Raw genomic sequence first — 17,930 nt, 5'->3', positions numbered from 1 at the left:
TTACTGAAATCATCATAGTGAGCACACGGGTTTTGTCAATGACATACAATAATGGGAAATAATTCACTCTGTGATGGCGCATGTTATACGGCTCAACTTTTGATGTGAATACAGTCCCATTTTGATGGCCACGAACTATCATCCAATGAGAATGAGAGTGAACGTTTTTAAATCTGCTAACAGAAAGTTGACTTGTTCGATGCCAGCATTGAGAAAGGCGATTTTGCCGAAATTTGTCTGCTTGGTGAAAATAAAGCTTATTTTTGATCCTGTGGAGTGCTTCTACTTTCTTGTGGAGTTTTGATCTGAATTAATTGACGTGACCCCACTCTCACGTAAGGATGCACCCGTCCTGAAAGTGTTCGACAGTAAAGAGTGGCTTTGAATTGTATATATATATATATATATGTGTGTATCATCAAAATCATCACAGGAAAACCGGATTGAAGAGTCACATATTTGCGGTGGTCCGGGCAGGGCTCCGGCAGCCCCAAACATTACACACTTGTCCCTCTACTTTAAGCAGCACGACCCGGACACTCCAAGTTTAAGCTAAAGATTTCCACTTTATTGGCAACAAACGCCTCTTCACCCAACGCATTTCGGTCTTAGCCTTTATATGGTATGGAGCAGGAGTTTGACACATCAATTAATGAACCAAGAACAATTGTGAAAACAAACAACAGACCACTGTAAGTACACACATACAATGGATTTCCTACTTACAAGCCACTGGGGCAAGACAGAGTATGATGGAGGACAATAAAAAATGTAAAACTGGGGAGATTTATTAGTACTTCAATACATACTGATGTGCCATGTTGTAAAAATACAAGGTGTATATAGACTGAACTTATAACTAATGAACAGTAGATATTTGGAACCACAAGGATAGGATGATGAGTTGGACATAGGGATCGTATCTATAGGGCACCAAGCAGTAAGTTTCAGGGAGGTGTTGATTGAAAAATTGTATAAATTCGAACACAGAAATTTTTATTGTGTCACAATTAAATCAGGTGATGTCATTTCCAGTGGGGTTATGCCATTTAATTCAAAGCCCGTTAATGGGTAGAGATATATTAATGTACTTGAACTTAAATATATCTTGCAAGGTTCGTAGGGAATGGGAATGAATTACATCATTGCACCTACAACAGATTCCAAAATGCTGCTCACTGAGACAGTGGGCAATCACAGTATGTGCCTACAGTGGTCCGTTGTTTGTTTTCACAATTGTTCTTGGTGCATTAACCCATAGGGTGCCCAGGACGAGCTGGTCTCACTCTCGGCACTGGTTGCCCAGTGCTGAGGACGAGACCAGCTCATCCTGCTATGGGCCCCCGGGGGAGCGCTAGTGCTCCCCCAGATGGACAAGCACCCACCTCCCCTGGGCATAGATGGAAGGGGAATAGTTTCCCCTTTCACCCCTGCCCCCCCGACCTCCCATGGCGTCTGATGACATCAGTGCGCTTTCACGTGCTGACCTCATCAGAGGCCTGAGCTTCCAGCACCGATTGAAGGAGAAATGCAAAAGCATTTCTCCTCTGATCACGTGGAGGGGGCAGAAAGGCATGAGAGGAGAGGAAAGGCCTAACCTCTCCTTTCATGTCTCTCTGAGCATTTCTGCTGCCCGATCGGGATGCGATCGGGCAGCAGAAATGCCACTAGACACCAGGGAATTTTTATTTTTTGTATTTATGAAATAAGGGGAGCAGCCCCTTGGGCAAGGGCTGTCCCTAGGGGGGCAATTTATTTATTGGCTATTTCTGCCCCCGAGGGGCAGAAATCCACCAGACACCAGGGCTAATTTTTTTATTTTTTTTTTAAATGTTTTCATGTTCGGCGAGCGACCCCTTAGGCAAGGGTCGCTCCCGGGGGAGCAAATTATTATTAGGCCATTTCTGCCCCCCCCGCGGGGCAGAAACCACTAGACACCAGGGATTATTTATTTGTTTTTGTACTTGCGCATAATGGGAACGGCCCCTTGGGCAAGGGCCGCTCCCGGGGGGGAAATGATTTTGAGGACATTTCTGCATGCAGGGGGGCAGAAAACCACTAGACACCAGGGATATTTCTTTTTGTTTATTTTTATATTTTTATGTTTGGGGAGCAACCCCTTAGGCAAGGGTCGCTCCTGTGGGTGCAAATTATGATTAGGCCATTTCAAACCCCCGGGGGCAGTTCGGCCTTGCGATCTGCCCCCGGGGGGCGGGGCAGAAATGACTAGACACCAGGGATTATTTATTTCATTCATACTTGCGCATAAGGGGAGTGGCCCCTTGGGCAAGGGCCGCTCCCCAGGGGGGCAAATGATTTTTAGGCCATTTCTGCCCCCCCTGGGGGCAGATTGGCCTAATATTATTAGGCTGATCTGACCCCGGGGGCACAGAAAAGCACTAGACACCAGGGATAAAAAATGTTTGTATATTTTTATTTTTTTATGTTTGGGAAGCGACCCTTTAGGCAAGGGTCGCTCCTCGGGGGTCAAATTATTTTTAGGCCATTTCTGCCCCCGGGGGCAAATCAGCCTAATATAATTAGGCCGATCTGCCTAACGCATAAGGGCCACTCCCTGGGGGAGCAAAATATTTTTAGGCCTTCAGGGCCTAGGGATGTATATATTTTTTATTTACTTTATGTTTTTATGTATGGGGAGTGACACCTTAGACAAGGTCGCACCCCTGGGGGGCAAATTGTATTTAGACCATTTAGATCGGCCTATTTTTGTTAGGCTAAACCTCAAGACACCATGGATTGGTGTGTGTGTATGAGTGTGTTTTGTTTGGGGGGGCAGCCCCTTGGCCAAGGATTGCTCCCCATGGGGGCACATTACTGTTGGCCATACCTGCCCCCCAGTAAAATGCCAAAATTGTGTTAAAAAATGAGGTTTTCTGATTCAAGTCTGCCTGTTCCTGAAAGATGGGAAGCTGGTGATTTTAGCACTGCAAACCCTTTGTAGATGCAAATTTCAGGGAAAAAAACACAAGCCTTCTTCTGCAGCCCTTTTTTCGCTTTTTTGTTTTAAAACAAAATTTCCAATGTATTTTGGCTAATTTCTTGGTCTCCTTCAGGGGAACCCACAAAGTCTGGGTACCTCTAGAATCCCTAGGATGTTTGAAAAAAAGGACGCAAATTTGGCGTGGGTAGCTTATGTGGACAAAATGTTATGAGGGCCTAAGCGCACCCTGCCCCAAATAGCCCAAAAAAGGCCTGGCACCTGAGGGGGAAAAAGCCTGGCAGCGAAGGGATTAAATGATGTGTCAAACTCCTACTCCGTACCATGATGAAGACAAAGGCAGAAACGCGTTGGGCGAGGAGGCCTTTGTTGCCAATGAAGTAGAAATCTTGAACTTAAACTTGGAGTGTCCGGATCATGCCATTTAACGTAGAGGGATGAATGTGTAATATATATATGTGAATGTATATATATATATATATATATATATATAGATAGATAGATAGATAGATATACATATATATACTGTATATATATATATATATATATATATATATATATATATATATATATATATATGAACCTGGAGAAGCAGAACATTTTCGGTGCTTTCATGTGCGGATGTGAATTGTGTGCCTTTATCATATAATCAGCGTTTGTGTCATTGCTGCTTAAATGAAAAAAATATCATATATTGCTGCCTTTTACATTGTTACAACAATAATGATTTCCACACAGTTTCTATTGAATCGAAGCTTTTCTGTGAAAATGGTTTCCAAATATGCTTAAAAAAAAATGTTATTATATATTTTTGCAATCTTATTTTCATCAAAAATCGATGAGAGGATTTTTTAGTCTGTGCAGCCAGTTGGCATCCGGATGCTCGGCGACATCTAAGGCTATCTGTGTCTTCAGCAATTTGACAAATGACATATATATTGAGGGTCTCATTCAGTATGGGATGGGCTAACAAAGTTCTCTCTCATTGTATTTGATGCTAATAAAACGATATGTTACACCTAAACAGTGTGCCCAGGCCATTGGGTGTAACCTTGATGGCTTTGTAAGAAGCAGAAATATGCTGGCCAACTGAAGGGTGCATTCAAACCCTTTCATTTGAACCTCGTGGCTATAGACAGTGGACTTAACCAATTCATCCCATCCTAACAAACTTTTAGTCATTTAGTCCTGGTAATTTATTTCACTCTACATGAATTTGTAATGGCATACATAAACAGAATTGTGGTTTATGCCATCATATGGGTTTTATACCCCAGCCCTACGAATGATTGGACTAATAGGAGAAGACACGAGTGAGATAAAGAAGTCACATAAAAATGGGATAGATGTCTCAGTCACCGAAAATGTTCGGTCTGCTGATCCGACCTCCCAGGTTATGCCGTATGAAGAAATGCTGTCATTTTTTTCTCTCTCTTCCATCAATATGGTTGACGGTTTTCCTGCACAAAAAATAAACCTATGGTTCATCCCTCTCTCTCACTTCCACCAATGTGGTTGAAGGCTTTGCTGAGCAAAAAATAAAACTTGTTTTTACCGCAAACACATCCACATGCAGACACACACACTAACATACACAGACATACACAAGGACAACTCGCACATTATGGGGCATAAATGCAGAACCAGGAATTGGAAAAGTCGATAGGGTAAATGCATTAAATGTGCAATTTACAGAAATTACATATTTCGCGTAGAAAGATCATGCAATATATCATTTGCCCATTGTTTGCTGCTGCTTTCTTTCTGTGCTATCATTCTATACAAAGCCAGAGGACGCTAATTTAGTCGACCTGGCTCCGTATGGAATCCGGGGGGTATTTGTGCTATTCCTGTCTATCGCGCCCACTTTTCATACATTCTTGACTGTCAAAAATACTTTTTGCACACAAAGTTGGTCAGCGCCGCCATTTGCGCTGCTTCGCACTGCAAAACACAGCTTAGCACTTCATCAGCAAATCTGAGGGACACTATTACTGAACACAAGACTTCATGTTTGCGCCAGATGTGAATAAAACAGGACACATTAAACTTATGTGGCTTATGGGTCACCTTATAGTCTGGGCACACATAACATAAAATGTACGCCCTTAAACTCTCTAGCCGCTAAAAGTGTATCCTAGGTCATATCAGTTTAGACCAGTGACGCCATGAAGTTTGCAGGACAGGATCGAACGCAGGGGGCAGAACCACACAGTGTTCTGTGTCTTAGAACCCTGCAGTGAGTACCTAGGATGCCTTTAGTGTAGGCTGTGCCATTGTAGTTCTTCCTGGATTTCTATTTTGAAACCTTAAGGCTGTCGAGTGTGAGTGTCAAACCGATGGATTCACAACGCTGGCCCATGTGTGTTTTCCAAAGCTGTGCTGTTTTGCGAATAGGGAGCTATTCCACTTTGCTGTCACGTTTGACGCCACATTTGGGGGCATATTTATACTCCGTTTGCGCCGGTATTGCGTTGTTTTTTTTTACGCAATTCCGACGCAAAACTAACTCCATATTTATACTTTGGCGTTAGACGCGTCTAGCGCCAAAGTCCATGGAGTTTGCGTCATTTTTTTGCGTGGACACCTACTTTGCATTAATTATATGCAAGGTAGGCGTTCCCGTCTAAAAAAGTGACACCGCGGCATGTGCGCCGTATTTACACTCCCGGGCAAAATTCACGCCCGGGAGTGGGCGGGTCAAAAAAAATGACGTACGGCCGCTTTTGCGCCGTTTTTTAGCACCTGCAAAAGGCAGGCGTTAAGGGACCTGTGGGCTCGAAAGGAGCCCAGAGGTGCCCTCCCATGCCCCCAGGGACACCCCCTGTCACCCTTGCCCACCCCAGGAGGACACCCAAGGCTGGAGGGACCCATCCCAGGGACAATAAGGTAAGTTCTGGTAAGTATTTTTTTTTTTTTATGTGGCATAGGGGGGCCTGATTTGTGCCCCCTACATGCCACTATGCCCAATGACCATGCCCAGGGGACGGAAGTCCCCTGGGCATGGCCATTGGGCAAGGGGGCATGACTCCTGTCTTTGCTAAGACAGGAGTCATTTCTATGGGGGTTGGGAGTGGAAAAAAATGGCGCAAATCGGGTTGAGGCGAAAAATTTGCCTCAGCCTGACTTGCCCCATTTTTTCACGCCCAAGCTCCATATCCCCCTACGCCGGCGCTGCCTGGTGTACGTCGTTTTTTTCAACGCACACCAGGCAGCGCCAGCGGCTAACGCCGGCTAACGTCATTGCTTAAATACGGCGCCCGCATGGTGCTTCAGAATGGCGTTAGCCGGCGCTAATTTTTTTGACGCAAAACTGCGTTAGCGCAGTTTTGCGTCAAAAAGTATAAATATGGGCCTTGGTGTACCCAGAATGAGGAACGGACTATTCAAGGACTGCTGACAGCAAATGGCACATTTATTTGTCAATGGAAAAAAAAGGAGACATTTTATTTTGGACAACTTTGTTTTGTACATTTTGCTTCACTTTAGATCCAAATTTCACATTGAAAAAGTAGAGCAAAATTTGTATCGCCTCCTTCCATGAGCCGTAACATTAATAGTCACGTGTCAGCAGTCATCATTATGCGTTGGTAGGAAGCATCTTTTGTTTAGTGATTACAGACACTTCCTTAATTAACCCATCTGAAAGTGCATCAACTCTAATGGTTATTCGGAGACAGCAAGAAACCAACATAACCACAGTGAAATCCGCCTACAGTTACTTTTCATAACACGTCAGTCACCTCTGTGTCAGTGAACTATTTCCTAATCTATACGGAACTTCATTACGACCCTGTTGAGCTATTTCTCCACACTTCCACCTAGGTTAGTTCCTTTTTAGGCCTGGGTTTTGACAGCATAGATGCCAAGCAGGCATTTTGCTAATAATAAGCATAGAGTGGGTTTTGCCCGCCCCTTTCACTCACTGGCTTTCTCCGACCTGCTTCTTTCAGTCATTGGCTTGAGACATTTTCAATCACTTCTTGGCTCAATCCAGTGGAGTCTCCATCTCTCGCCTAATGCTATTGGCTGTTTGGGAGTATCCCTACACATCCACTGGAGTGCTTGGAGTGAACGGCATGAGGGACTATTTTACAGTTGTAGAGAGCTCTGCGCTTCTGCGGCTCCCTCCAGTTGCCCCACTTGTATACCAATGCACTCAGCTTATCATAGTATATCATAACGCTGCGTGCATTGGTATATATAAGTCCAGACATATCTCCTTTGCTAATGCTTAATGTGCTAGCTATTAAAGTATGTTTTCTTTGTTTATTGTCCCAGAACCCTGTGAGTCCTCCTTTCTGTCTGCAGTCCTTTCCCATTATGGCGGCCAGTATGTAATGCTTCAATTGGTGAGTAATTTGGCTCTTGTTTGTTCTATCGGAGAGAGGTTTGGTACGGCAGTCTCTACGTTTTCACAACAGTAAACAAATAGTAAATACATTTCATAATGTTTACCTCCTACATATGTCCAAAAGTGCACTGATATGCTTTTAAGTGGGTAGTGTCCTGTATTGTAACCAGTAAGCTGCTAAGGTTAGTCATTGAAAAAATTTGAATGACTGCATTAATCCCTCCAGGTATTTTTTAGAGATCTATACACCACTCGCAGTTTTCATGTTTTGATGTCAATAACTGTCAGCTTAAATACACAGTAATAATACTCATTCTGAGAGAATATGGTTGCAGACTGGAATCAACACCACTTTGGAAAGCTTCACAGAAATATGATGTCAAAGCATTACAAAGCAGCAATATTCAAGTAGATATGAAGTCTTTTCATTCAAAGGCCGGCGATCAATGCAGTTCACGAATGACCTGTCATTTCCTCTTAACTGGTTCCCCACTCATGCCCAGCCTCAGTTTGACAGTTCATAGTCAAAGGCACACAGTTATGCTCTGCTGATTGTGTGAAAGTGTGGCGGTCTTGCAAGGGATAGCACTTCACTGAGTTTCTATACATTTAATTATCGGTCACCACTTTGTAACAAGCATTGGCAAAGCCAATAGGCCTCGCCTTGTTAAGCATGCATATTTTTCTGCAAGTGTGTGAAATGGGCATTAAAACTGTAAAAGTAACTAAAAATAAAAGAGTAGCGGTCTACATGTGGTGTACGTATGTTTTCAAAGAAAAGAAAATAAACCACAAAAAAAAAACATTAAACGCAAGACAAAATGTGAGCAAGGATATGCCTACCAGCCCAGGTACAGATGTGAAATGCTATTTAGGTGGTTTTGCAAACTGGAACGAGGTAAAAAAAAGCTAAGCAAAGTGGACATAGATTGTCGTAAATATCTCAATAATAATAAAAAGATATTTAAATTGAAAAATATGTGAGGAATAGAATGGATCATTGTAGTTCCTACCTAAAACACTTGATTAACAAGCATTGGCAAAACTAACAGCCCTGTCCTTGATCCTCTAGTTAGTATATTTTATATAATATCTTGTTATTTTATTCAGAATTTTAAATGTGAGGCGTTGAAACATGTGGAATTCAAGTATAAAAAAATAATAACAATCCTAGGAAAGCATGTTATTGTATTACTATCACATAGGCTCAATAAAGTAAACATTTACCACTTCCAAACTGTGCAGTGATAGAGTTCAGGAGTCGGATTCTCTCCTGGACTTATCCCAGGGTTCCCACCACACTCCATGTCATTACAGACACTGGTTCAAGCCCTGGGGGCCTTCATGTCACATTCGGATTGTTTCTAGGACTTCAAACATTGTCCTTGTTGACATGACTTAAATGGCCATACTCGCTCACCTTTCCACTCTTCTGTATTCTGAAACTTAACTACCATTTAATAAATAGTAATAACATTTTTTTATTTACAACTCTTAGTACACATATTGGTGCGCTATGGAGCACTAGATAAAAGACAATGCATCCTTTTATTAATATGTGTTAGTTAGGAAAGAAAAGATTGCTCCACATTGGTAAACGTACAAAAACAGTGACAAAGCTCTGCTTTAGAAATTGTCTTCATAAAGCGAACATAGTCTTCTTTAGTTCAGTAAGGTACATGCTCTCTGTTAACAAAATGCACTGTGCCAGACAGCGCGAAAAAATGTAAAATGTTGTAACTCACTAAATAAAGCGCACACTTTGGGCCATATTTATACTTTTTGACGCAAAACTGCGCCAACGCAGTTTTGCGTCAAAAAAATTAGCGCCGGCTAACGCCATTCTGAAGCACCATGCGGGCGCCATATTTATTCAATGACGTTAGCCGGCGTTAGCCGCCGGCGCTGCCTGGTGTGCGTGAAAAAAAATGACATACACCAGGCAGCGCCGGCGTAGGGGAATATGGAGCTTGGGCGCCAAAAAATGGGGCAAGTCAGGCTGAGGCAAATTTTTCGCCTCAACCCGATTTGCGCCATTTTTTTCGACTCCCAACCCCCATTGAAATGACTCCTGTCTTAGCAAAGACAGGAGTCATGCCCCCTTGCCCAATGGCCATGCCCAGGGGACTGCTGTCCCCTGGGCATGGTCATTGGGCATAGTGGCATGTAGGGGGGCACAAATCAGGCACCCCTATGCCACAAAAAAATATATATATATACTTACCTGAACTTACCTTAATGTCCCTGGGATGGGTCCCTCCAGCCTTGGGCGTCCTCCTGGGGTGGGCAAGGGTGACAGGGGGGGCCCCTGGGGGCATGGGAGGGCACCTCTGGGCTCCTTCTGAGCCCACAGGTCCCTTAACGCCTGCCCTGACCAGGCGCTAAAAAACGGCGCAAAAGCGGCTGGACGTCATTTTTTTTGACCCGCCCACTCCCGGGCGTGAATTTTGCCCGGGAGTGTAAATACGGCGCACATGCCTCGGAGTCAATTTTTTAGACGGGAACGCCTACCTTGCATATCATTAGCGCAAAGTAGGTGTCCACGCAAAAAAATTACGCAAACTCCATGGACTTTGGCGCTAGACGTGTCTAATGCCAAAGTATAAATATGGAGTTAGTTTTGCGTCGGAATTGCGTCAAAAAAAACGACGCAATTCCGGCGCAAACAGAGTATAAATATGCCCCTTTATCTGCAGCCTTAGTGAGAACATGGGTGAAACTGAAGTAACGTGAGTATGTCAGCTTCAGCAGAAAATAAGGAGCAGAATTACACCACCCTTTAGGCAGGCACTCACAAAACAAAACACTAGAGGGGCAAAACTTCACACACTTGTTCAGTAATATTGAAAGCAAGTATTAAATGCAGCCAGCATAAACACACTACACGCTTAGAAAACCAAACATCCAAAGAGCTCTTTTGGGGCCTCTTCAGCAGAAGAAAACATAAACAGGAATCACACCACACCTGAGTGTAGCCCTCTAAAACAAACGATACAAAAAACAGCCTTAAGAAAATGAAGTTACCCTACATGCCGAACCACAGTAACAAAATAAACGCCAAAAGAGAAGGTCATGGAAGAAAACCAAGAATCACAGGAACCTTACTGTGTTGCATTCACTGTTTAGTGCTACAGATGCAACAGATTACATGGATAAAGCGTTGTAACTACAACAGTGTTTAGGGAACACATACCAATGTCTTTCAGTACACAGGACCTTTTAAACAACAAAATAAGTTTTTCAGTTTCTTTTTTTATTTAAACTCAGTAAAACTATTATGTGTGTACAGTAGTTTGAGGGAATGTTGACTAGTTAGGATTTCCATGAGGCAGCCATCTACACAGTAGAACGCCTACAGCCTCCTAGACCAAGTTCCACACTTCCTCTCCAACCTCTTGAGAGCATCCATGCCAATCTCAAATAGGTTCAATCAAGCCACTACAATGTTTCCAGGAGTGTGTGTTATCTATTCCCACCGTGGCTATGTCACTGCCTTTCCATTTGTGTAATGTGAAGGTAATTCCACCAAATATGTAGGCTAAGGTGAAAAAAGTAAAAACAACACCAGCTTTCTTATTCACACAGGTGGAGCTATTACATGAAGCCTAAATGGTAAGAGGAAAAATTAACATGCTGGATAGTTAAGGAACGCCTAAAAGTGACTAATAACAGGCAGAGTATATTGTGTAGTTGCTGATCGATTTATTTGCTTCATCCGGTTTTTGCTACCATTTGGTAAGCTGTCACCAGTCTGACTTGACAATCAGAGTAAGCCAGGAAATTGTGCATACTTGTGTTTGCACTCCACAAAACAACTAAAGAAACAGAGGAAGGACACATTTTGTAAATCCTTCTTGCAACTGAATAACACGCCATCTTAAAATGGAAGACTTTTACAGTGAATGCTACACAGTATTATTAGACTACAAAGTAAAAATATAAACAGCTACTGTCGTAATACGAAAATAAAATTAAAATAAATATTTTGTAGCGCTTCCTTTTTCTGGTCATTTTTTTTTTTTTTTCAGGGAAATACATGTAAATATGATGAGTAGGAAAGTAGGATGAGACACCACATCTGAGGATGTATCAATCTTGCCCACCTGCAATGGGGAAACAAGAAAAAAATTGCTAAGGAGGGAGCAGAGGGCGCGAGAAGAGCGAAGAAATAGTACCTCAATTACGTTGGAAGCAGCAGACGGGCATCAATTACATTTAATCAATCTGTGCTTTGTCCGTGCTCCACTGCAAGCACCGGAAGTGATGTTTAACTCCAATAGCCAATCAGGGATGCTGGGAAGAAGAGTGACCCTCAAGCGCTCAAATGGTAAAAAAAGACAGGGCTCAAAGCCCTTTTTGTAAACAGTAGTATCTTGCAAGTGAGACACATGCACCAGTGCATGCACTTGCATGCTTGACCTTAAATAAAAGACTGTATTCAACTTAGAAAGACAGACGTCCTTATTCAAATTCGTAATATATGCAGAAATACTCAAATCTGGTTCAAATAATTGTAGAAGACTATCCCATTCAAGCTGTCAATGGTATAACTGGATATATTTTTGAGGACACCTTAAACACAAATAATACATTAAATAATGCAATACTTGCAGTGGGATACTTTGATTCCTTCACTGATTTCTGTGGAAGCACTTTGATTATTAGGTCAAATTTACACATGCCATACTAATAGCATCTAGAGACAACTCCACTGATTGCTAGTGGATTTGAGTTTAAAATAATCAGCATAGTTCCTCTTACTGTCCGACATCGCTGTTCTTCATTAAGAGATTCCACAGGTAAAAGGCATCTGAGGAGAATTATACTCTGGTCGTATTATGGTTTAGGAAGCCCTCAAAAGGGCCTGTCTCCATTTCCCTCCTTACATTGTAAGCTAAATATTCAATTGATGGAACAAGTGATATCCAGGACTTGCCTGTCTCTGCCATTGGAGAGTTATCTTCCAGACGAGGATCGATTTCCAAACATATCTATGACATGGTATTTTTTCACATGTTTCTGTACATGTACTGAATGCCAAATAGGAGGTGTGGGGTGTTGCAAAATAGAGAATACCAGCTCCCTTTGAACTACCCTCTCTATATTTCATGAATTATATTGTGTGACAATAACATTGCATCTACTGCACTGCCCTAAAGAGTTTATCATAAGGTAAGTATAATAGAACATACAATAGGTTGGGTAGAAGATAATATTATTACACTTGGCATGACGATGTAGTGGTAGGCAATGTACTGGATGCAATACAATTATAAGTCGAAATAATTGACCTGGACATAGTAATCCCACTGAGCTAGACACAGACATAAATCTCCTAAATCATGCCCAGCACCCAATTTTCCCCAAAATATTCCCCTCATGGCTGGCTGTATCACTCGGGCCCTTTTCCCATAGGTTCACTCAGTCTTCAGATGCTGTGCTGCATCTGTCTGTCACCCTGTTGTCTCTCCCTGCCCCCCCTCCGGCTGCTTCCTTTAATTGACATATGGCACTTTATATGCATCAGAGAAAGAGCAATGCTGGTGGTGGGACCTGGGTAGACAGTGAAAAAGATTGCCACCCTACAGGGGAAGAATGGAGCCTCTAGCAGGGGAAATCCGGGGTTGTGGATCAATCAAAATGGCGATCATTCTTAGCATATTGTGATCAACCACTGTCTGATGGTGTCCACCTCTTGCATAATGTACGCATTTGATTATTTTTAGTTTTATAGGGTATTCTGTACAGTATAGTCACATTCCACTTATGATTTTCTTGATGCAAAAGACAGACTTGTAGCAACAGCAAGAGGTACAATGTCCTAAAACAATAACTGAAAAAATTTAATCAAGAGTTTGCGGAATTTTCAATAGGATGCTTCAATGTGAATATGGACCGGTTTCAAGTTCTATTGCTTGGTGGCTTTCAAATGGATGCTCTCCCAGCAGTACCCGGCGCATAGACCTATGGGCCTGCATGGTAATAAATATGATGCATCATGTATGCAACTTTAAAAGAGAAATACATGCTCACTGGGAGCCATTGGAGGAGTCAGAAGGCCACAAAGACATGGCCAAACATCTTTAGCCATAGGAGAGTTTTTGCAGCAATGTTCTGAATGTGCTGGAGTTTAGTTGTACTATTTGTGGCAGGCCAAGGTAGTCACAGTTACCAAAGTCTATAAGAGCATGGACAAATGTACTAAGGCCATTAGTCGCCAAGAGAATGAGAAAAAGGAAATAAATCTAATGGAAAAACAGATTTTTGTCATAGATGAAAAAAACTGATTCATAATACTTGCCCTGGCATAAACGTAACAATATTTGGAATATTATGAGCATCTATAGCTTGATGATAACTTCACCCGGCTTATGCTGTACATGGCATAACAGTGGTAAGTTATGACATTCGGCTGACATACTGGGAGTGATTGTGCTTACCCATTGCATCCAGAGCATGATCGTACCAACATCTGGCAAAAAAAGTGGCAATTCTTGCCTTGCTGTGGCCATCCATTCACATGCAGTACCAGTTACATGCAAGAGCTGGTTACTGGTAAAACACACCACACGTGCCTGAGGCATCCCCTTCCGAGAGGGACAACAACCTGTCATCTTTCAGCAATAAACGGGCCATCTTGCCTATGCCTATGCATGTTCGGGGCTGCGTCTATCTCTCTGTGCATCCATCCTCAATAAAGTTCCTTCGCATTCAACCCATTTGGACGATTCCCGTCTCCATCCCTTCGAGAAGGAGCGGTGAGGGATTTCCTAACCATGGAAAAGTGCTGCCGGGCTAAAAGGTCAAGTCAGTGGGTTTAGTAGTAATCAATTTAGATTTAGGCTTGGGGAACAACCCCAGGAGGCAGACTGCCTGGGTCCTGTCGAAGATCCGTCTTGTTGCAACGTTAATAAGATTCAGTACCATGTCCCAGTAAGACATCGGTCAGTCCAAAACCATATAGTAGTAGTCAGCTTCCTTCAGCTGACATATCGGACAGGTTGTTTGTTCTCGCGGGAAGATACTATTAATCCGGTTAGGGGTCAGGTACTCCCTGTGACGGTAATATTATTGAATCAGCTTGAATCCGGCATTGTGGGATAGTGGGGACACAAGGAGAGTGTAAGAGGTGGATTTCAATGTTTTTTTTTCGTTTTTAAACATTAGCTTTTATAGTATTGCAAGACCTAACTATAGGGTCACTTTAACCTTTGGAATTTTCAGTGAATTTCTAGGTTTTATTTTAACTATATCTTCACTTTAACAGTATGTGTGTGTGTGTGTATGTAGGGGGTTGTGACTCACAAAATGTGCTGTGAAGTCTTGAATGGGTTTGATGCCCCCTCAACAATGGCAATAAAGGGCGCTCTACCCTCGGCATCTGCATATATGGTTTATGCCACCATGACATTTTTTCATGTGTATTTGTGTTGAAGCACATGCACCTACAAATGCCAGGGACACTATATTTATGGTCCCCACGTGGCTTTTTAGCCCCAAGGCATTACCCCGATGTACTGTATGGCTGTGAATGAGCCATATTTGAGTTTCCCCTTTTGTTCAGTATGGGTTAGCCACGTACCACACACGTGCGTAGGGATTTCCCCCCAAAACTAGAACCACACAGGACATCGGAAAGCAAATACATTACTTCTCTACCTCGCTAATGATATAATTAAAATTAACTTCTACCTTAAAGTAGGTTGGTTTATCAACAACAAATGTTACTGGACATTGACAACTATAATGTGCAACTAGTTCTGGAAACTGATTTATCATGAGATGTCTGAAATGTCTTGAGACTGTGTTTTAGGCTTTTTCAATAAAGCAGGTCTCACCTAGTGCATTCTGACTGCCGGCTGCCGCAAGTGAGAAAGGGTGCTGACGCCAACCTACCTTTTTGACGAGGTATCCTTCGCGTATTTTCTTCGGCTCTCTCTCCATGCTGTGCAGAGGTGGCTGCTGTCCTCGGAGCGCGGACGTGACAGTGATGAGAAGGACACTGTGCAGTGCACTGTTCTGTCGTCTCCCACAGTGCCACCGCCTGCCAATCACGTGTGAGCTGAAGGACTTCCTCGTGCGTGGGAGGAAGACCCACAAAAGGGAACTCCAGCAGGGCCGGTTACGGGCTCTGTTACAGGCCGGATGAAGAGCTCCTCATGCGTGGTTTGACGGAGTTGCTTTCTATAAAATGTTTGCAGTAGAGGTTAGTTTAGCTTTAGTCACAAACATATGTGGCCAGTCTAGTCGAGGGTTCTGAAAGTTCACATACCACGCTGCTGAGAGAAGTGACTCCGTTTCAAATCTTACACTTAATTCGTCAGCCAACAAGACTGTAAGCTTTGCTTCCTTGTAGTTTTTAAACTGTGTTTTCCCGCCGTTTTAGTACTACCTTAAAAAGTACGCAGCTATTTTGTAGGAAGCGAGAGCCCTGTGATTGCCTCCTGTGCTACCACGGGCCTGTGCAAGGATTATCGCCGTCCTACGTGAGGTGACACTCCTCCCCTCAGCCTCACCGTGCATGGAGGTTGGGGAGGTAATATGTGCTACTTAAAGAGGTAATAATCTGTATGGCCTAACTATAGACCAGGGCCACCGGAATTATGAGGCAGGCAAGGAACAAATTATACGACAATACAGACACATTTTGCGGCGTGATGTAACATATTTTGTGATTTTCTTACTTCCATATTTTGTAATTTGTGCACAGGTTGACACAATACACAATAATCAGCAGAAAGACACATATTTCGAGTGGCCCTGCGAAGACTTTATTCATGCTTTGCCAACATACTTTACAGCAGCACCTCACATTTTTCCTCCAACCTCAGCTCACGTGCCCCTTGTTGCCTCTTTCCTTGAACTCCTCCTTTGCTCGTACCAGCCTTCGCTCTGCCGTGCGCCTAGCCCGCAACCCTTAACCTCCATCATGCCTACTCAACTCCTTCCTTCCTCACACCTCCTTCTTCATTAGCTCTAATTTCTCTTTCTCCCGCTCCTCTCCCTGTCCCCCCACCTCTGCAACTCATCCCTCTTCCACCTCCTTCTGCAGCGAACCCTTCTCGTGCTCATCTCTCCTCCACCTTATTACTTCTACCTCCTACTTCACCTACGGTTGCTCTCATTTTCTTCTGTTCTCTGCAATGTTCTTTTTCCTGGTCGTTCTTCCCTTAATCACTCTATGAACTTTCCTCCTGCAGCTCCCATTTTCCCTGCCACTTCTATTCCCACCCGCTATCCTTCTCTCCTCCTGTGTTCTTTGTTCCCATTTCTTCTCTCCTTACAACTCTTGCTTCGCCCGGTTATGTCTCCTTCCGCCACCCCAACTTCTCTTTGTCACGTCTCCTACTGCAGCTTCCTTCCACTCTCTCACCAGCAGCCTGACTGCCAACCAAAGACCCCATTTCTAACACATATTGGAGGTCATTACAACATTGGCGGTAAAAGCTGCTTACCGCCGTGCAGAAGATCGCCAATACACCGCCGCGGCCGCAGAAATCCGCCACAGCTATTATGACCCACATCTTGGAATCCACCGAAATACAGACACCCACACAACTCCGCCACACCAAAGGTCAGTGATAAACTGGCGAAAACAAATCCTCCACCGTCACGCCAACAGAAACACGCCCAGGCTATCACGACCCACGAATCCACGCGGCGATCTTTAAACCGCAGTATTCCATTGGCGGTACACACCGCAGTGCTCAAAATACACACACATCTCCAAAACACCGCCACATTGGACAATTCCAAATGCACACACCTGATACACATACAAACACCACTCCCACACACCCAATACAATATAAAACACACACCCACATCACCCACAAACCCCTACAACCAAAAATTATTGACGAAGGCCAGAGAGAAAGCACAGCATAGACAACCCCACCACACAGAGGCACACAACACCATCACCCACACAACATTCATGCACAAAACACCACACACCACTACACATCACCACACTCATCACCACATACACCACCCCACACATCACCTACACCACCCCATGGCACGGCAAAGACACCCCAGGTTCTCCGGGGAGGAGCTCAGGGTCATTGTGGAGGAAATTGTACGGGTGGAGCCACAGCTATTTGGCTCACAGGTGCAGCACACCTCCATAGCTAGGAAGATGGAGCTAAGGCAAAGAATAGTGGACAGGGTCAACGCAGTGGGAGAGCACCCAAGAAATCGGGACGACATCAGGAAGAGGTGGAACGACCTACGGGGAAGGTGCGTTCCGTGGTCTCCAGGAACAACATTGCGGTACAGCGGACTGGCGGCAGACCCCCACCTCCTCCCCCACAACTAACAACATGGGAGGAGCAGGTCTTGACCATCATGCATCCTGAGGGCCTCGGAGGAGTCGGTGGAGGAATGGACACTGGTAAGTCAAATCTTAACTATCATATCCCCCACCCTACCTGCATGCTATCACACACCCCCACCCTCAACCCCTCCCCTCCCCTATCACTCCAACTCCTCACTAATGTACTAATAACACAAACCACCCATCCCAACACCAAGCCCTGCATGACACAACAAAGCATGGTCACCCCACACTAAAGCATGCCCACAGCACATACCCATAACACCCCCCCCCAACCA

The 17,930-nt window shown here is 43.8% G+C and overlaps 1 protein-coding gene across 1 annotated transcript in view; it reads right to left on the bottom strand.

Annotated features, from left to right (window-relative positions):
* PLEK (pleckstrin) overlaps positions 1 to 15,373 on the bottom strand; it is a 398,482-nt gene extending 383,109 nt beyond the window's left edge. Inside the window, exon 1 of the mRNA XM_069234077.1 lies at positions 15,210 to 15,373. Within this exon, the coding sequence (XP_069090178.1) occupies positions 15,210 to 15,257 (48 nt within the window). The 5' untranslated portion in view covers positions 15,258 to 15,373. The remainder of the gene's footprint in view (positions 1 to 15,209) is intronic.
* Positions 15,374 to 17,930: the final 2,557 nt, after the last annotated feature.

This window comes from Pleurodeles waltl, chromosome 5 (assembly GCF_031143425.1).
Source record: "Pleurodeles waltl isolate 20211129_DDA chromosome 5, aPleWal1.hap1.20221129, whole genome shotgun sequence".
NCBI classification, from domain to species: Eukaryota; Metazoa; Chordata; class Amphibia; order Caudata; family Salamandridae; genus Pleurodeles; species Pleurodeles waltl.
Note: the sequence above shows the minus strand (reverse complement) of the source record. Positions and strands in the feature narration are given on the sequence as shown.